At 44.9% G+C, this 20,041-nt stretch overlaps 1 protein-coding gene across 1 annotated transcript in view; it reads right to left on the reverse strand.

The window, feature by feature from the left end:
* The window catches only part of LOC122693756 (SV2 related protein), a 70,767-nt gene that overhangs the window by 40,157 nt on the left and 10,569 nt on the right, over positions 1-20,041 (reverse strand). The window contains exons 2-5 of the mRNA XM_043901544.1: positions 8,874-9,034; positions 6,241-6,326; positions 4,445-4,543; positions 911-982 (exon numbers count right to left, since the gene is read on the reverse strand). Of these exons, the coding sequence (XP_043757479.1) occupies positions 911-982; positions 4,445-4,543; positions 6,241-6,326; positions 8,874-9,034 (418 nt within the window). The remainder of the gene's footprint in view (positions 1-910; positions 983-4,444; positions 4,544-6,240; positions 6,327-8,873; positions 9,035-20,041) is intronic.

A 20,041-nucleotide genomic window follows, 5' to 3' on the forward strand; every position in this document is an offset into this window, starting at 1 on the left:
ACTGAGTCTCCTGCAAAGTCACGCAGCAGAGGCTCTCACAGAAACCTCTCAGCTGGGCCAAGGCAGATCAAGGAGCTAGGAGGAGCTTCTTCGAGCTTGCCAAGGCTCACCAGCTGTCTGGTTTGCCCTCTAGTCCTAGAGGAGTTCTGGAGAAGCTTTATAATTAGAGCCGCATCCATCCTTCCTGATATTGGGCCAGAGTTCCATGCTGGGGAAGAGAAGGCTCTACAGTCTGGGGGCACTTTCTCTCCCTCTCCCCAGTCACACCAGCTTTGTGTTGGGTGTGGGATTTAGCAAGCTGGTCAGAAGAGCTGGAGGCACCCCCTACAGGTAGCCCCCCAGGCTTCATCTATTTAGAGTAGATGAATGTTGAACTGATCCACCGAATTCCGGGATCCTAGTGATGTCTCCCAGCAACCCAGGTCAGGGTGAAGGATGTGAACTCTGGAGCCAGATACACCTTCATCTTAGCACTGGTCTGGCCGTATTTATTGGCACCATGAGCTTGGTGAATAACAGGTAATGGGAATTGAGGAAACATTTCCTCTGAACCAGGGGCTTTCTGTACAAGGGTCATTTACTCCCCATAGGAGCCCTATGGGGAAGACTATTACTCTCCAATTTACAGATGAGGAAACTGAGGCACAGAGGGGTTAAGCACCAAGGGGATGGGGCCAGCACCACCACCAGCATCTTTTATGTTCTGAAACACACATGCTTGGGCCCCCTAGGAAGGTGTGATTTTTTTTCAAGAGTCCACAACCTCATAGAATGTCTTTCTTTGTCCTTCAATGTAGCTCTGAATTAAACTCCCACCAAAAAAAAAAAAAAAAAAAGTTCAGCTGGCACAAGTTTTGCCATTGTCAAGGAGATAACCCAGAGAACACACGCTTAGGGGAAGTCGCCTTACTGTTTTTCTGCCATACTGGTCTGAGATGTTTCCCCAGAGGGTAGAGCTGGACATCATGCCGACAAAGACCACCTGTGGGGGCAAAGACAGCTTCTGTTAGACAGTGGCACGCAGCATCACAGAGAAAGGGAACACTGAAGTGAGCCTGCAGCATCACACTCTTAGTAATCGGAATGAACCAAGTTTACAGCTTCCCAGGTAGCGCTAGTGGTAGAGAACCCACCTGCCAAGGCAGGAGACATGGGTTTGATCCCTGGGTTGGAAAGATCCCCTGAAGAAGGAAATGGCAACCCATTCCAATGCTCTTGCCTGGAGAATTTCATGGACAGGGGAGCCTGGGCTACAGTCCATAGGATGGCAAAGAGTTGAACATGACTGAAGTGACTTAGCAAGCAAGCATGTCTGCGATCTCGTTAAGATGCAAACACTCGTCTATGTGCTTCCTGTTACCGTTTAAGTCTCACAACAACCCTACAGGGTGGGTGCTACCGTTATCCCCATCTCACACATGAGGAAACAGAGCATCAGAGAGGTGAGGTCATGCAGCCAGGGTCACACGTGTGTTAGTGGCACAGCCTGGGCTGGAGTCAGGCTGCCTGGCTGCAGAGCTAGTATTTTTTTCCAGTTTCTTACAGAACCCAAGAAATGTCTTATGGCTAAGAAAATGTTAAAGGTTGCAAGGTACTGAATAAAATCTGGAGGATATGAAAACAGGAGACAGGAGGTTGGGACGGGAGCTGTAAGCCATGAGCAAGAGAAAGCACCCATGGAGCGCTCACTGCATGCTGGGGAAAATTCTGGTTCCCTTGTTAGTCCTTGATCAGAGCTGAAGAGGTATGACTAGTCATACCCATTTTATAGATAGGTAGCTTGAGGCTTAGAAGGGTTTAAGGGGACTTCCCTGGAGGTCCAGCAGTTAAGACTCCACACTTCCAATTTCGGAGGTGCAGGTTCCATTCCTGGTTGGGGAACTAAGATCCACGTGCCACATGGTGCAGGCAAAAAGTTTTAAAAAAAAGAAAAGAAGGATTTTAGAAACCTGCTCTGATCCCAGGGAGGAGAGGGTAAAGACAGGTCTTAAGCCCAAGCAGGCTGACTAGAGCTTTCTTCACTGTTCTATCCTTTCCGGAGCACTCACCAAGTGTCAGAGACCACACTGAATGTTCTTTACATCTGTTGCTGGTGTTCAGTCGCTCAATCATGTGCGACTCTTTGTGACCCCATGGACTGCAGCACACCAGGCTCCCCTGTCCTTCACCATCTCCCGGAGTTTGCTCACACTCATGTCCATTGAGTCGATGATGCCATCCAACCATCTCTTCATCTGTCGTCCCCTTCTCCTCCTGTCCTCACCCTTTCCCAGCATCAGGGTCTTTTCCAGTGAGTCAGCCCTTCACAAGAGGTGGCCAAAGTATTGGAACTTTTTACATACGTCTTACCAAATGTTCCCAGGAGCCCCATGAAGTGGGTGCTAGTATCATCCCATTTTACAGATAAGGCAACTAATTGAGGCCCAGAGACAGGAACAACATTGCCTAGTGTGGGCTGAACCCAAAAGCATTCCTCCAGGCACGTCCTAGAGCAGTGGGCTCCAAACAGGCTACACAGAGGTGTTCCAAGGGAGAGCAAATTTGGATAATTTTAAAGGAATTAATTTCCACATCCTCAACTTCCATAGAAACTCTTTCCCGAGAACAGGTTAGGGGGTCTCACCTGTTCCTGGCTCCCCTTCTCAACCACCATCCCCCCACTTCTTCATACCCTGCCCCCCACAACGTACCTCATAGCCATTGCTTTGAGGTTAAACCCTCTAGGCTGCCTCCAAAAGGACACCAATGACACAGTTACAAATCCATTCGCAAGTCATCTTGATTCCAATTCCATTTTATTATTTTTAACCAAATTGCAGGAGAGGCTAATCAAGCTGTCAGCAAATTAGATCACTAAAAATAATTTTTCATAAACGACTGCTGTGTGCTCTTCAGCATGCAACTTGGAAGTTGCTGAAAAGAATTAAGTGACATTAGTTTATTGAGTTATTATAAAACTCCTTCAGTTCCCTCAGCAAAACTTTTTATATGTGAACAAAGCCTTTCATATTCATATCGATTCAGTAAAAATGAAAAATAGAAATAGCATTACAGCTGAGCCCTGTCTCATTTTGGCAACAGGCTTTCAAGTTGTGGCACTGGAGAAGACTCTTGAGGGTCCCTTGAAGAGCAAAGAGATCAAGCCAGTCAATCCTACAGGAAATTAACCCTGAATGCTCATTGGAAGGACTGATTCTGAAGCTGAAGCTCCAATACTTTGGCCACCTGATGCAAAGAGCTGACTCACTGGAAAAGACCCTGATGCTGGGAAAGGTTGAAGGTGGGAGGAGAAGGGGACAACAGAGGAAGAGATGGTTGGATGGCATCACCGACTCGATGGACATGAGTTTTGAGCAAGCTCCAGGAGATAGTGGAGGACAGAGGAACTGGTGTGCTGCAGTCCATGGGGGTCACAAAGAGTCACACACGGCTTAGCGACTGAACAACAACAATTCAAGAATACGTGACACGGTTGAGAAACACTCCATACCCCTCATCAAGAGGTGCATTCCTGATAAAAGTGACTTATGTTTAGCAATTATTTATCAAAATTAATTATATCTTGTTTTGATCTGTTGTTTATTACTAAAAATTATCATGGTTAACTTACTGCAGGAGAAACATCTTAAATCTTAGAGCCTTATGATCTCAGAAAATTAAAAATGATCATTGAAAATGTCACAAAAATCATAATAGGGTGATGGATGAAACTTTCAAGCATAATAAAACCTTACATTACTTCCTTTGTGGCTCAGCTGGTAAAGAATCCGCCTGCAATGTGGGAGACCTGGGTTCGATCTTTGAGTTGGGAAGATCCCCTAGAGAAGGGAAAGGCTACCCACTCCAGTATTCTGGCCTGCAGAATCCCATGGACTGAGTCCATGGGGTCGCAGAGAGTTGGACATGACTGAGTGAACTTCACTTTCACAACCTTACATTAAGATAAAATTACATGGAGGAACAGAATGAAAATACCAGCTCAAGAAGAAAACAAGACAAGAATGAAAGGTTCTGCTTCCTGCTGCTCCAAGCCTTAGCTCAGGGAGCACCAGTTCCTACAATTTACTGAACAGGTACTATGCTGTTTCCAACCCTCAAGTCACCCTCACATGGAAGGAATTGGCGTCTCTTGGAAGAGTGAGGTTTATAAGGTTTATGTGATCCGATCATGTGGGTTCCAAGTTTCCCGTAATTGAGCAGGATATCTGGGGCCCCCAGGTGGTTGGCACCCCCCAGTGGGGTTAAGAGTTGGCTGCAGACACGCCAGGATACATGAGATGGAGAAGGGAGAAGGGATGCTGAGGTCCTGGTGATTCCATTCAGGGCTTAATTCCTGTCTGCTGAGCCCTTGGCAGCAGCAGGAGGAAGTGGGGGGCATCCTACAGAACACCCGCCAGGGGGACCAGAACTGATCACGAGAGGAGAGGCCCGCTGGGCTGCCTACCGAGGTCAGCAGCGCCACCTGCCAGCTGGGCAGTCGCCACTCACAGTGCAGCTGCGGCGCGAGGATGCTCAGAATCATCATCTCCATGGCGTCAGCCATCTGCAGGGAGCAAGCAAACACGTGAGGCCAGGGTGCTGCTCGGGCTGGGGGACGGCTGGCCCCTCACTAAAAACTCTCATGGTAACTTACTGCAGGAGAAAGGAATTTAAACCCTAGAGCCTTATGATCTCAGAAAATTAAAAACAATAATTTAAAATGTCACAAGTCCACAGCCCCAAGCGAGTGCGTAGAAAAATCTCTTTAGACTTTCCTGGTGGTCCAGTGGTTAAGACTTGCCCTTCCACGGCAGGGGGCACGGGTTCAATCCCTAGTCGGGAAAGTTCTGTGTGCCATGTAGTATGGTTCCCCAAAAATTTTAAAATAAAATAAATCAATTAATTAAAAAAAGAAAAAAGAAAGAGACTCCCTCTTCTACCTTCTGCCGAGTGCCCTATCACCCATCAAAACACACTGAAAGCTCCAGAAGTTAAAACAGTATGGTACCACACGGGAACTGATGACTAGACATCTAACATTCTTTGTGTGTGTTTTCCCATGTTTGAAAAAAAATTTAGGGACACTCCCCGAACGGAGTCGGAAAGTAGCATATTTTGAAAATCAGAAAGACATTTTTTTTTTTAAAGAAAAACATTTTCATAGAGGTTGAGAGACAGTGACCTTTTTCTCTTGTAGCTCAATTGAAAGCTAGTTTCTCTTTGGTCATTGTTCATGTAGAAATGTCGTATAGTTAATATTAAAAGGTGTGACCTTTTAATATATTATACCATACTAGGGAGCTCCAGTAATGAAACATCATGGTACCTTTACAGGATTAAACAGAGCAGTGGAACAGAAATGAGAGTCCAGAAGTAAACCAACGTGGCCCTGGGAATGTGGTGGATGATAAAGGGCACTTTGCAAATTAGTGGGGGAAATGAGGTGGGGAAATTGATGACTGTTTGGAAAAATGGGTAGTTAAATCTCAGTTTTGCACTATTCATAAAAATCCATTTCACTTGTATTAATGATCTAGATTAATGGCAAAGGATGAGATGGTTAGATAGCATCACTGACTCAATGAATATGAATTTGAGCAAACTCTGGAATATAGTGGGGCTTCCCAGGTGTCACTAGTGGTAAGGAATCCAGCTATCAAGGTAGGAGACATAAGAGACTCAGGTTCAATATCTGGGTCAGGAAGATCCCCTGGAGGAGGGCACGGCAACCCACTCCAGTGTTCTTTTTTTTTTTCACTCCAGTGTTCTTTCCTAGAGAATCCCATGGACAGAGGAGCCTGGCGGGCTGCAATCTATGGGGTCGCAGAGTCAGACGTGACTTGGTGACTGAACAACAACAATGATCTAGATACATCGTTTGCTATAGGTAGATCTGGCAAGTTTAATAAAGAATCACAAGCCCCTTGAAAGAAAAGGCACCTTTTGATCTGTGCATGTTCTTCTAGGGTGAGTCCCACAGATGACATCAGAATCTTAGAGTAGCCCTGAGCCTCAAAGGGTTGAGAACCACTTAATTAACTGGAAGCTTCAACTCCCCCTTGAGGGCAACTGTCAACCACACCCAACGCCCCCCAGGCTCAGGCTTCAGTATCACCCAGGGTCACTCAAACTTTGTCGGTTTAAGCAAAGACGCTAAGAGCAGGGAACCGCGTCTTCCCCTGTAGAGCCTGGGGACCCAGTTGAGCAGCACAGTGTTCCTTGGAGACTGAAGATGACGTCATTGTCCCCAGAGATACTTGCCCAAGCCAAGCCAGTGAGAACAGACAGCTTCCATTGAAATTTTCCAAAACCAATGGCTTCCACCGCATCTTCCACCATGAAAGTATCTGGGAAGGAGAAGGGGGAGGGGAAAGAAGGAGTCAGAGCATTTTGTACTTGTCCTAGTTCTGGGGCTGGGGGTGGGGGGGAAATCAAGGGGGATCCCTGGCTAAACTCTTTAAAGCAGTGCATGCTGCTTCTAGAGCTTATCCTAGGAAAACTGTCAGGCAAGTGTGAAGTGTGCTGCAAAGTCCAATACAATGTGATTTCTACAAAGGGAATAAGTGGACAATCCAGAATGTCTATCAATAAGGAACTGGTTAGATTAATTTATGTATTATATATGAATGTTTATATATCTACATTCTAAAATACAACCCACCTGTTAAAAAATGTGCAGATTTAGAAAGATGCATACAATGTATTGTGAATTAATTTTTAGCAAACAAAGTAAGATGGACCAGGGGAAGTAAGACTGAATGCCCATAGACTGTCAACAGGGTCATATGTTAGTACTCATTTGTTTTGTACATTTTGATCATGTCCCAGTGCTTTCCAAATAAACACATGGTATTTGTGTGCTCAGAAAAAAATAAGGATATAATTTAGAAGCTCATAAGTGGCTTTGAGAAAGACTAAAAGACTAAATACAATGTGGTGTGCTGGAATTGATTCCTGTAATAGCACTGCTGGGAAAACTGGTGAAATCTGAATAAAGTCTGGAGTTTCATGGAGGGTATTGCACCAGTGTCAATATCTTAGCTTTGACACATGTGTCAGGATTAGGTAAGATACTAACTTTATGGGAAGCTGCATGAAGAGTATACAAAAAAAAAATAATGAACAAAGAAAAAAGATTTTAAAAAAGAAAAAAAGAGTATACCAGCACTCTTTGTGCTCTCTTTGCAACTTTTCTGTACTTTTAAAATATTCCAAGACAAAAAATAAAAATTAACTGAAAAATAAAAAAGACTAAAGGAGCATGCTGGGTGGCTGTCCTGTGGGGGTGCCTCTGAGGATCTTATCTGCCCCTGCTGGGAGTTGTCATCTTATTGGAATTTCAACCATGAGCTTCTTACATCAACCATCATTTTCTCCTGAGGTATGAGCTGGGGGTTATCACACCAGCAGGGTCTGGTTTCCTTCAGTAAAAATACTGAGGAGAAAGCAGGGTGACTCCTGTAACGTCATCAATAATAAGAACAGTAATAGCAATAATATAATTACATATTTACTGGGAGCTCAGTGTGTGTCAGGCGCTGCCCTAAGAGAGTGGTCTCCATCCTTTTTGGCAACAGTGACCTGTTTCATGGAAGACAATTTTTCCATAGACAGGGGCAGCTCTGGGGATCATTCAAGCACATTACATCTATTGTGCACTTTATCTCGGTTTTATAGTGACCTCAGAGTACTCCGCCTTGACTTTATGGCTAGGATTCTCGCTCCCATGAGAATCAACGCCGCCTCCGATCTGACAGGAGGCGGGGCTCAGGTAGCACTGGGAGCGATGGGGAATGGCTGGAAAGGCAGATGAAGCTTGCTCACCCACCGCTCACTTCTAGCGTGCAGCCCGGTCCCTAACAGGCCCCGGGCTGGAACCAGGGGCTGGGGACCCACGCTCTAAGCTTGCTGTACATAATCTCAGAGTCCCTGTGACCCCTACTAGTTAAAGGCTCAGTCTTAGCCCCATTTTTCAGAGGAGGACATGGACCTGCCCAGTGGCAATACAGCTGACACAACGCAGATCTGGGAATTTAGCCCAGATCGGCCTGCACCTGAAGCCACTGCTTCTCACCTCCGCCTTCACTCCCACCCCAGTCATTGCCTCCTTAGATCTGCCAACAACAGGCCTTTGGCTCAAGCTGTTAATCCTCTCTCTGGTTGGGAATCTGGGCCCTTTGAGGAACAAATGGAATGTTTTCATGCATCAGCATTATCAGGCGGTAAGGGGAGACCAGGTCCCCTGTGAGCAGTTCAAGTCTCCTTTAACCATCTCTACTCGGAGGGAGCACAAGGTCACAGGTAGGGATGTGGTCTCTGAGGCCAATTTCCTGGGTGTAAATCCAACTTGGCTAAGTCCTAACTGTGTGACCCTGGGCAAGATACCTAACCTTTCTGTGCCTCTGTGTCCTCTCCTGCAAAATGGGGACGATGACTATAATAGTTTCAATTGGAACTGTTGTGAAGATGAAATGGGTAGTATATGAAAAGTGCCTAGAACAGCGCCTGGCACAGAGTAAACCCTCAGCCTGTGTCTGCGGCTCTAATCACTGTTGTCATCTTTACAGTCACCATCACCACCATCAGCGCCATCACCACCACCACCACCACCACCTCATCGTCGTCACCATCATCACCACCCTCACCCTCATCATCGTGGCAGCCATCCTCGGTCAAGTGTTAGTCGATGATGTTGACTGTCAGGGATGGTGATGCAACCTTGCCTGCTGAAGAAAGCCATGCAGGTCCAGCCCACACTCCCAGCGCCACCCCTGGGTCCTCCAGGCCCTCCTACCTGCCCCTTCACGAGATCCCTCTGAGTACAACCTGGAGAGGAAACCCTGGAGCCTCAGAGCCCCTGACTATGGCCTGGCCCAACTGCAGGGTCCCCTCACCGTCGGTGGGATTGGCAAACTCCTTGGGCACGGCCGCCCCATCGTCCAGCTCCACGGCCTCTAGGCCTGCACGGACTCCTTCAATCTGGACCTCATGCTCTCCCGAAGCTGCGTCGTCCTCGGACCTTGCACTCTCCCCTGTGCGACGGAATTTCACCACCCTGGAGGAAAGAGCAAATCTGGTCATGATGGCGAGAACTCCTCCTTGAGGACCTCACAATATAGTTGTGCCCAAGACAGGTGAAAAGCTTTCTCTTGTGGTCCAGAGAGTTCTCTCATGGTCCATGAATGGGTGAGAGAGGTAGGGGCTGGCATTTCTGTTGAGCTGGACTGTGGGGAGGGTGACAACTTTAAGAGTTACATATCAGGCTGTCTAGTACAGTTGGACAGGTTGGGCACTGCACAACTCCAGGGGGAGTCCTATTCACATAGTAAGCTATGTGAATGAGGATATCTTTGTTCTAGACCTAAATACTGTTTGGAAGCATATGTGTTTCAGAATTTATACTCATTTGTCTGTATCTAATGGAAGTAACAATTTGGTCACATAAGGATTGCTTTATGCTCACAAAAAGCTGCCCACACAGTAATTTTTTTTTCATTTAAAGTGAATATCAAAGTTTTAAAATTAGAAGAATTCACAAAGAAATCCAGATTCCTGATGTCTCTTTAAAAAAAATAGAATATCTGGCCATCTGGACCCACATTCTAATAAGGGACCAACATGGCTAGACCAGAGAAGTGTGTCCCTTGTATATGGGCCACTCGATCCGCAGGTGACCAACAGTCTCATTCTCTCCGAATGACCTCCAGCCCTGACAGTCTCTTGCCATTTTTCTTCACACTTCGCTCTGTGTTCCTCTCACTTGGCACTTTGTTCCTTTGCCCCCAAAGGCATTTGGGTTTGAGACTCCATGGACTTCACCCTCAATACAATACATTCCTTCACACTGTGCTGTTTCTCGTGACTCTGGAAAATGCCTTGATTTCTTAGCAGCAACTTATTCATCTGAGACCCAGGCAAAAATATAATAACCTGTCTCCTTCCAGCTTCCTCATCCAGAAACAAAACTCCTGCTTTCTGCCAGCCCTGCGATGGGTTGCAAGGTCATGGCGGTAACAAGAGAGATGAGTCCCTACCTTCCCAGGAGAGAGCCATATGGAATGAGTGATGCCCATTTCTCCCCAGGATTTGAAAAAAGAAGTCTGGGATGCCAAGGGCATGAAGGGCAGAGGGCTGATGAGGGCGTGCACGAGAGCTCAGTCACTCCACTGTCTCTGACTCTTTGACGCCCCATGGACTGTAACCCACCAGGCTCCCCTGTCCATGGGATCCCCAGGCAAAAATACTGGCGTGGGCTGCCATTTCCTCCTCCAGAGGGTCTTCCCGACCCACAGGTTGAACCTGCGTCTCCTGCATCTCCTGCATAGGCTGGCGGATTCTTTACCACTGAGCCATCAAGGAAGCCTGCTGATGAGGGACTGGAGGGCAACTTTGGGCAACATTTTTAAAAGGTAAAAATTAAATTTCTATGTAAAAAAATATTGTTATCATCATCATAAATTAACTATTGCCTTATTCTGCACAGTTCACCAAGAATAATTAGTGCTCTGGCATATAAAGCCTAAGTCTCCAGATTCCAGAAACCTGGGGGAACAATCCCTGCTGGTGAACTGGGAGAAAAGGCAGATGATACCATAGCAATTTTGTAAATACCCGAAACACCATTCGATGGCGAGGCTAAACTGGGAAAGCTCCAGCTGTCAAGCTCGTCTCGAGTTGGAAATCCGGGCCAGAGTACAGCGCACAGAGTCTGCAGGCAGAGCCGCTGGGACTGAACCTTGTAGCAATCAATCACTCCACCACCAGCCGCCAGCTCTACCACTCTCCCCTCTCCATCACGCCCCCTCTCCACCACGCCCCTTCACCACGCCCCCTCTTCACCACGCCCCTTCATCACGCCCCCTCTTCACCCCGCCCCTTCACCACGCCCCCTCTCCACCACGTCCCCCACTGTCCAGCGGCGTCTGTGCCTCGTTCTGGGTGTTGCTCTCCAAGCACTCATTCTGCACAACAGCCCTGTTATCTGTTTAGTTGCTCAGTCATGTCTGTCTCTTTGCAGCCCTATGGACTATTAGCCCACCAGGCTCCTCTGTCCATGGGATTCTCCAGGCAAGAATACTGGAGTGGATGGCCATTTCCTTCTCCAGGGGATCTTCCCGACCCAGGGATCACACCCATGTCTCCTGCTTGACACGTAGATCCTTTACCACTGAAGTACCAGAGAAGCACAACAGCTCTATGAAGTTGGTATTTTTATAACCATTGTACAGACAAGAAAACGGAGGCCCCAGAAGTCAGGGGGTCTAACCATGGTCACAGAGCTAAAAAGGCATGGAGCCAGGGGTCACCCTTAGGTCTGTCTGGTCAAAACCTTGTGTTTCTAGCCAAAGACAGGATACCAGTCAAACCCTTCCATTCCTCCCAGTCTACTCCATTCTTCCCCCACAACATCTTTTATTTTGAAATATTTAAAGCAGATAAAAATAAATAGATAACAATGAGAGAACTATCTTTGCTTCTTGTCCAGCTTAAGGACTAGACCCTACTAGAAGGTTGAACTATATGAAATTGCCAACATTTGATTATAATTCAGTTGAAGCCACCAGGTTTCTTTTCCAAGCTCCATCTGTCAATACAGCTTGAAAGAACAGAGGCGTCAGCCTGAATGTCAGTGGTAAAGAATCCGCCTACCAACGCAGGAGATGCGGGTTCGATCTCTGGGTTGGGAAGATCCCCTGGAGAAGGAGAGGGCACCTCACTCCAGTATTCCTGCCTGGGAAATCCCATGGGAGCCCGGCAGGCCACAGTCTAGTGGGTCACAGAGTCAGATACGACTTAGCAAGTAAACAGCAGCAGCTTTGCACGGGGGTGGTGCTGATGGAGATTATGGGGACGCTCCAAAGCCAGTGCCTACAAACTGAGTCTCAAATAAACCCCCCAAGACCATACTGATGTGTAGCATTTGCCAGTATCCGTGGGGTAAATACTCCCACCGCGACCAGCTTTAAGCTCTCAATGGTTAAACAACAGGCTCTGAGATTTCCTGAATATCTAACCATCAAATCTGCTCGCTAGAGCCACTCTGAGCAGTCTCCAGCATAACCACTGTAAGGTCCTCGACTCACTGTCAGAAGCTACAACACGGATGAGCCTTGAAACACGATGCTGAGTGAAGGCAGCCAGACACAGAGAGTCACACATGCGTGATCCCATTTATGCGAAGCAACTTCAGAGAGACAGAAAGCAGATCAGCGGTTGCCAGGGGCTGGGGAAGGAGGGAGAGGGAGTGACTGTCTAATGGCACAGAATTCCCTTTTGGGGATGATGAAATTGGTCTGGAATTAGACAAGAAGGGAAGGTTGTACAACATTGTGAATGTACATCCATGATGGCAGCAGCACTATTCACGACAGCCCAAAGGTGAAAACAACCCAGTGTCCATCAGCTGATGAGCGGATAAGCAAAATATAGCCTATACATACAGTGGAATATTATTCAGCTTCAAAAAGGAAGAGAATGTCTGATTCATGTCAATGTATGACAAAACCCACTGCAATGTTGTGAAGTAATTAGCCTCCAACTAATAAAAATAAATGAAAAAACAAAACAATGAATAAATGAAAAAAACAAAAAAAAAAAAACAAAAAGGAAGAGAAGGGGGAACTCCCCAGCAGTGGTTAGGACTCCTTGCTTCCACTGCAGGAGGCGTGGGTTCAATCCCTGGCTGGGGAACTAAAATCTGGCATGCTGTGCAGTGTGACCAAAATAAATAAATAAAAATTATTTATTTATAATTTATAAAAAATAACTAATAAAATAAGAATGGCTTTATAAAAAGAGGTGTATACTAGGGTGAAGATTCAATAAAATTAATAATTTTTTTTAAAAGGGAAAAGTGAAAGTGTTTGTCACTCAGTCCTGTCCGACTCTTTTGCAACCCCATGGACTGCAACCCACCAGGCTCCTCTGTCCATGGGATTTCCCAGGCAACAATACTGGAGTGGGTTGCCATTTCCTTCTCCAGGGGATCTTCCTGACCCAGGGATCGAACTTGCATCTCCTTCAGGAGATCATGCATTGGCAGGCAGGTTCTTTACCTCTGAGCCACTTGGGAAGACCCCCCCAAAAAAAAGGGAAGGGAAGGGGAAATTCCCTGGTTGCCTAGTGGTTAAGGCTCTGTGCTTTCATAGCTGAGGGCCTTCGATCCCTGGTTAGGGAACTAAGATCCCACAAGCTGTGCACCAAAAAAAAAAGGGGGGGGAACCGGAAAGGAAGGAAATTCTACACATTACGTAACATGGATGAGACTTGAAGACATTATGCTAAGTGAGATACGCCAGTCACAAAAGACAAACACTGCATGATTCCACTGAGACACTTAGCATAGTCAAGCTCAGAGACAGAAAGCAGAATGGTGGTTCCCAGGGGCTGGGAGAGGAAGACACGGGGACTTCGTGTTTAACAGGTACAGAGTTTCAGTTCGGGAAGATGAAAACTGTCCTGGAGATGGATGGTATTCACGGTTGCACAATGTGAAGGCACTTAATGCCACAGATCTGTACTCTTAAAAATGGTTACAATGGTGAATTTTATCTTATTTTGCCATGCCCCTCTCTCCCCTAAACCCCCAAACCCTCAACCCTTAGCACCGCCGTGGATGTCACCTCTTAGTGAAATTTATCAGAGAAAGACAAACACTGTATATTATCATTTATACGTGGAATCTAAAAATGAAATATACTAGTGAATTTAACAAAAAAAGAAGCAGGACCTGTGGATATAGAGAACAAACTAGTGCTTACCAGTGAGAAGGGTGAAAGGGTTAGGGGCAAGATAGGGTTATGGGATTAAGAGATATAAACTACTGTGTATAAAATAGATATACTGTGCAGTACAGGGAACACAACCAATATTTTATAATAACATAAATGGAGCCTAATCTTTAGAAATTGTGAATCACTACGTTTTAAACTTAAAACCAAAATAATATTGTAAATCAACTTTTTATTGATCAGTCGCCAAGCTGTGTCAGACTCTCTGTGACCTCATGGACTACAGCATGCCAGGCCTCCCTGTCCTTCACCATCTCCCGGAATTTGCCCAAGTTCATGTCCATAGAATCAGTGATGCCATTCAACCATCTCATCCTCTGTTGTCCTCTTCTGCTTATATAAGTGTTATATATAAATTTATAAGTATGTAATTATTTATATATGTATGTATTTATAATTAGTTACATATATAAATACAAAAATGCATGTAGATATACACAATTTTTTATACCTCAATGAAAATTTCATGTATATATCCACATGCATTTTTGTATTTTAAATGTAAATAATTATAAATACATACATATATAACTATTATAGCTATAAACATATAATTTTATAGGTCGGTATATAAATTAGTATTTGTAAATATAAATATGTGTTTATATATAATATCATACATGTGGATGTACATACTGCTACATAGGTATTCTGCACATTGCAAGAAAAGCTGTAAATGAAATGAACTGGGTGCAGTAAGAGGCTGGGGGGTGGTGAGTAGGGGAGACATTTCAACTCTGTCACCCACTGAAGGGTGATGCAAAGTGGGTTCCAGGAAGGAAGCAACAAGGAGTAGGACTCTCTGTCCCCCGGAAGCAACCCCCAACTCAAAACTACAGTCCCTCGAGGCATTAATAGAAGATAGAACGTAGAGAATTACTAGGCGAAGGAAGGAGATGAACATTTACGTGCATTATCAATTCCTTTTGAGGGGTGAAGGGAAGGTCCGTGGCTTGCCCTTGACTCTGAGGGTGACATCACAGAAGAAGACGGCTATGTGGTCTGACACTCTCCCTTTCATCACACCTTCTCCTCCAGGACCGTCCAGGGCTCTGAGCTTCCTTATGTGAGAAATAGCTTCCACTGCGACCTTCTGGGAAGGTACACAGTGATATGGGCTTCCCAGGTGGCTCAGCGGTAAAGAACCCGCCTGCCAATGCAGGAGTCGCAGGAGATGCAGGTTCGATCTCTGGGTCAGGAAGATCCCCTGGAGAAGGAAATGGCAACCTGCCCCAGTATTCTTGCCTGCAAAATCCCATGGACAGAGGAGCCTGGAGGGCTACAGTCCACGGGGTCGCAAAGAGTCGGACATGACTGCGCACGCATGCAAGCTCTGATCTCTTTCCAATTTTTTAGGGCTTCGAGCTCCAACCCAGAATGTGAGATTGTGCTGGCACTTCACTGTGGGGACAGTCATGGTAAGCAATGCTTTACCCTCCCAATAATGGCAGATATGGATTGTCAGCTCACCATGCATCAGGCCCAATGTTTGCACTTTGCATCATTAAATTATTTATTCCCACTTTCATTGTCCCCATTTTACAGAGGAGGACACTCAAGCACAAGGGGCTGGGAGTTTGCCCAAGGTCACACAGTAAGTGTCGAGGCTTTGGTGAAGCTATCTGATTTCAGCATTCCCACTTCCAGCCACTCTGTATTCTCTTCTGGTGCTAGTACCTCTTTGCAGCTTTGCTGCAAATAATACAAAACCAGAACTAATCACCAGGAGAGGAGTAATTAAATAGATGATGGAACAGCCACTAAAGAAAATGTTTTTTAAAAAATTAAAAAAAAAAACATTGGAACTTCCCTGTCGGTCCAGTGGTTAAGACTCTGCACTTCCACTTCAGGGGGGGTGCGGGTTCCATCCTTGGTCAGGGAACTAAGATCCTGGAGGCTGCATGGTGCAGCCAAAAAAAAAAAATTTTTTTTTAAAACTTGTGTTGATTTGTGTCACAATAGGTCAAAGTGGAAACAACTTAAGTGGCTATCAGTGGATGAATGGATAAACAAACTGTGGTCTATCCATACAACCGAGTATTATTCAGTCTTAAAATGGATGGAAATTCTGATCCATGTTATAACATGGATGTACTCTGAAGACACTGCGCTAAGTGAAATAAAACCAACACCAAAGGACAGCTACTCTATTAGTCCGCCTATCTAAATGGGCCTACAATAGTCAAAGTCACAGAGAGAGAAAGTAGAACAGGGGTCACCAAGCTCTCGGGGTTGGGGGGACAGAGGGGAATGGGAAGTTAGTGTTTAATGCGTACAGTTTCAGTTGAGGAAGATAAGAAAATTCTAGAGGTGGTTGGTAGTAAAGGTGACACAAGACTGAATATAATTCATACCATTAACCGTACAATTGTTGAAATGGTAAATTTTATAGAGACTATTTTAACATAATGAACACACACAAGTCGGTTGTAAGAACTAACAGGAGAAGATTGTTAGGGCTCCTTTTTGGTTTTTGGCCACACAGCTTGCGGGATCCTAGTTCCCAGACCAGGGATCAAATCAAGGGATATGGCAGTGAAAGTGCTGAGTCCTAGCCACTGGACTGCCAGGGAATTCCTGCCGGGGCTCACTATTAAATGTGCTAGACTACAGTCCCATGATCTAGGTTCTTGGTACTAAGATTTAAGTATGGTCTCAAACCAGAGACCCAGTCTCCCCAGGGACTTGTTAGAAATGCTGAGTCTCAGGTCCCGACTGAGATCTATTAAATCAACATCTGCACTGTAACCAGGTCCCCAGGGAATTCATGTGCATGTTCAAGTGTGCTCAAGAATATTTTCTCTTCTGCCATCGAACATTCTGGAAGGATACTTAAGAAGCCTGAGACTGGTTGGTTTGGGGAAGGAGGACGGATGGGAATGGGGAGTTTTGAGGGAAAGAAATTTCTTTTTACTTTTCATTTTGGATCCCTCTGTAATATGTAAATTTTTAAACCTGCACATTTATTAACTTAAATAATCAATATAAATCACAATAGCGACTATTCACAGAATGCTTGTCAATCTGTAACATTAGCTAAGCATTTTACAGACACGTTCATCTGTGACGTGGGATGAAGACAGGCTTCCAGGACCGTCGTGAAGATAAACTGAGCTTGATGAACAGAAAACTGTGGAGGCATTGTGTCAATATTGGCTTTCCTCCAACCCAGCTTCGTTCAAGTAACCTTTGTGCCTTGAACATGGAGGACACTGACCTTTGTGAAATTTGACTTTGAGAAATGGCTTAGCTCCCTGACGTTTTAAGCTAGGATCTGTTTACATTCCTTTTCTGGCAATCCACTAGAAGCCAGGGCCCTTTATTTATTAAAACTTGTTTTAAGATGCATGTAAAGAGAGACCTCTGACATTAAATTACACTCAGAAAGCCAGACTACATTTTGAATCCGATGGGTTCCTAAAAGCAGTTATCAGCGACATGAGCCAAGATTTTCCAAGGGGAAAAAACACTGTAATATGAAAGAAAAAGAAAATAGCAGTGGCATATGTTAACTATATGAGGACTTTGAAACAAGCTGGCTCACAATTTCTTGGCATTTGTTGTGTATATATAGCATATAATTTACCAAAATAGCAGGGAACATTTGTTTTACATAATTTTGCTATTGAAAGAAGAGAAGAGCTTGAGGAAATAACTGTCAACCCAAAGATTTTGCTTGAACCATCATGTAAGTCACCTCAGTACCTTAAATTAGGGTCTGAGACGTGATTAGGGTAAGGAAGTTTTTTTTTTCTATTTTCATCTGAGTTTTTGGGTATTAATCCCCTGAGTTCATAGATCTATCAGACTGAAAAAGGAGGCCTTTGCCTAATTGTGATTATGACAGGGTAGCATTTCAAGTCCTGCCTAAAGATGGGGGACGATGTCACAGAAAGGAGCGCCCAACTCTGCAAACAGACTGATTTGGGTTTGAACATTCTGCCCCCATCACTCGGCAGCTCTGAAGTTAGGTTACTTTACTTCTCTGGGTCTCAGTTTCCTGCTGGTAGAATAGAGATGGTAATTCCCATCTCACAGGGTTGCCATGGAGATTAAAGGAGTCAACAGAGAGAGCATCTCAAAAGAGTCTGGCATCCTTCTTCAGTATTTTATTTTACTTGGTCACTCCACACAGCATGTGGCATCTTAGTTCCCTGACCAGGGATCGAACCTGTGCCCCCGACATTGGAAGAGCAGAGCGTTAACCACTGGACCACCAAGGAAGTCCCTATTCTTCATTATTTTACCAAGTGTTTATTGAGTGCTGACTGTGAGCTGAAGGCTCAGATACAAAGAGAGATGAAATACACCTGCGTTCCTGAAATGGATTCCCTACTGAGAAGACGGTACACAGTAAACAAGAAATCATTATACGTTTGCAAATGAATGAACTTTGAGAGGGAAAGATAAAGAACAACTAGAGGGAAGAGTAGCCAGGATAGACTTGCCTGAGGTCTGGGGACCAGGAGAGTCCCACAGAGATGGGGGAGGACAAAGATCCAGAGGGTGGGACCAAGGAGTAGAGGTAGGAGAGACAGGCTGAATTACACAGAGACCACAGCGTTTTTCATGTTTTCCTGAGATCAATGGGATGCCACTGAGAGGTTTACAAGTAGGGTGAGATGGGAGAAGGTGATCAGAGTTGATTTTGAGATCATTCAGGCATATTTTGCTATAAGAGGATGAATAGATTGTGGACAGTGTTTTAAAATATTGGAGAAGGAAATGGCAACCCACTCCAGTATTCTTGCCTGGAAAATCCCATTGAGTCTGTTAGGTAGTTAGAATAGGGAAAAAGAGTCCAAAATGGCGGTGGCTAAAAGACCTGGAAGGGAAAGCCCGCGAAAATAGAACAAAGGTAGGTCCGAGGACCAGAGTGAGAACCTCAGGTAAAACAAACAATGCTCCTGCCTAAGCCCAATTTACATAAGACAGGCCCAGGGACAGAGAAACATATAAAAAGAGGAGCCAAAGCTTTTCTCTCTTTTTGCTCCCTCTCTCTCCCGCGTGATGGGGCGATCTTCTCTTCGCGTCTTTGGATCGACGTGCCCTCACACTTTGAAGATGGATTTTCCTGCTATTATCTAAATAAATAGAGCTGTAACACTGAGCTGTAACACTGATTTTCTTTTTAAATTTTATTTATTTATTTTTTCAGTGGGTTTTGTCATACACTGATATGAATCAGCCATAGATTTACACGTATTCCCCATCCCGATCCCCCCTCCCACCTCCCTCTCCACCCGATTCCTCTGGGTCTTCCCAGTGGACCAGGCCCGAGCACTTGTCTCATGCATCCCACCTGGGCTGGTGATCTGTTTCACCATAGATTATATACATGCTGTTCTTTCAAAACATCCCACCCTCACCTTCTCCCACAGAGTTCAAAAGTCTGTTCTGTACTTCTGTGTCTCTTTTTCTGTTTTGCATATAGGGTTGTCGTTACCATCTTTCTAAATTCCATATATATGTGTTAGTATGCTGTAATGTTCTTTATCTTTCTGGCTTACTTCACTCTGTATAATGGGCTCCAGTTTCATCCATCTCATTAGAACTGGTTCAAATGAATTCTTTTTAACGGCTGAGTAAAATTCCATGGTGTATATGTACCACAGCTTCCTTATCCATTCGTCTGCTGATGGGCATCTAGGTTGCTTCCATGTCCTGGCTATTATAAACAGTGCTGCGATGAACATTGGGGTGCACGTGTCTCTTTCAGATCTGGTTTCCTCAGTGTGTATGCCCAGAAGTGGGATTGCTGGGTCATATGGCAGTTCTATTTCCAGTTTTTAAAGAAATCTCCACACTGTTTTCCATAGTGGCTGTATTAGTTTGCACTCCCACCAACAGTGTAAGAGGGTTCCCTTTTCTCCACACCCTCTCCAGCATTTATTGCTTGTAGACTTTTGGATAGCAGCCATCCTGACTGGTGTGTAATGGTACCTCATTGTGGTTTTGATTTGCATTTCTCTGATAATGAGTGATGTTGAGCGTCTTTTCATGTGTTTGTTAGCCATCTGTATGTCTTCTTTGGAGAAATGTCTGTTTAGTTCTTTGGCCCATTTTTTGATTGGGTCATTTATTTTTCTGGAATTGAGCTTCAGGAGTTGCTTGTATATTTTTGAGATTAATCCTTTGTCTGTTTCTTCATTTGCTATTATTTTCTCCCAATCTGAGGGCTGTCTTTTCACCTTACTTATAGTTTCCTTTGTAGTGCAAAAGCTTTTAAGTTTCATTAGGTCCCATTTGTTTAGTTTTGCTTTTATTTCCAA

Source organism: Cervus elaphus, chromosome 5 (genome assembly GCF_910594005.1).
Source record: "Cervus elaphus chromosome 5, mCerEla1.1, whole genome shotgun sequence".
Taxonomy (NCBI): domain Eukaryota; kingdom Metazoa; phylum Chordata; class Mammalia; order Artiodactyla; family Cervidae; genus Cervus; species Cervus elaphus.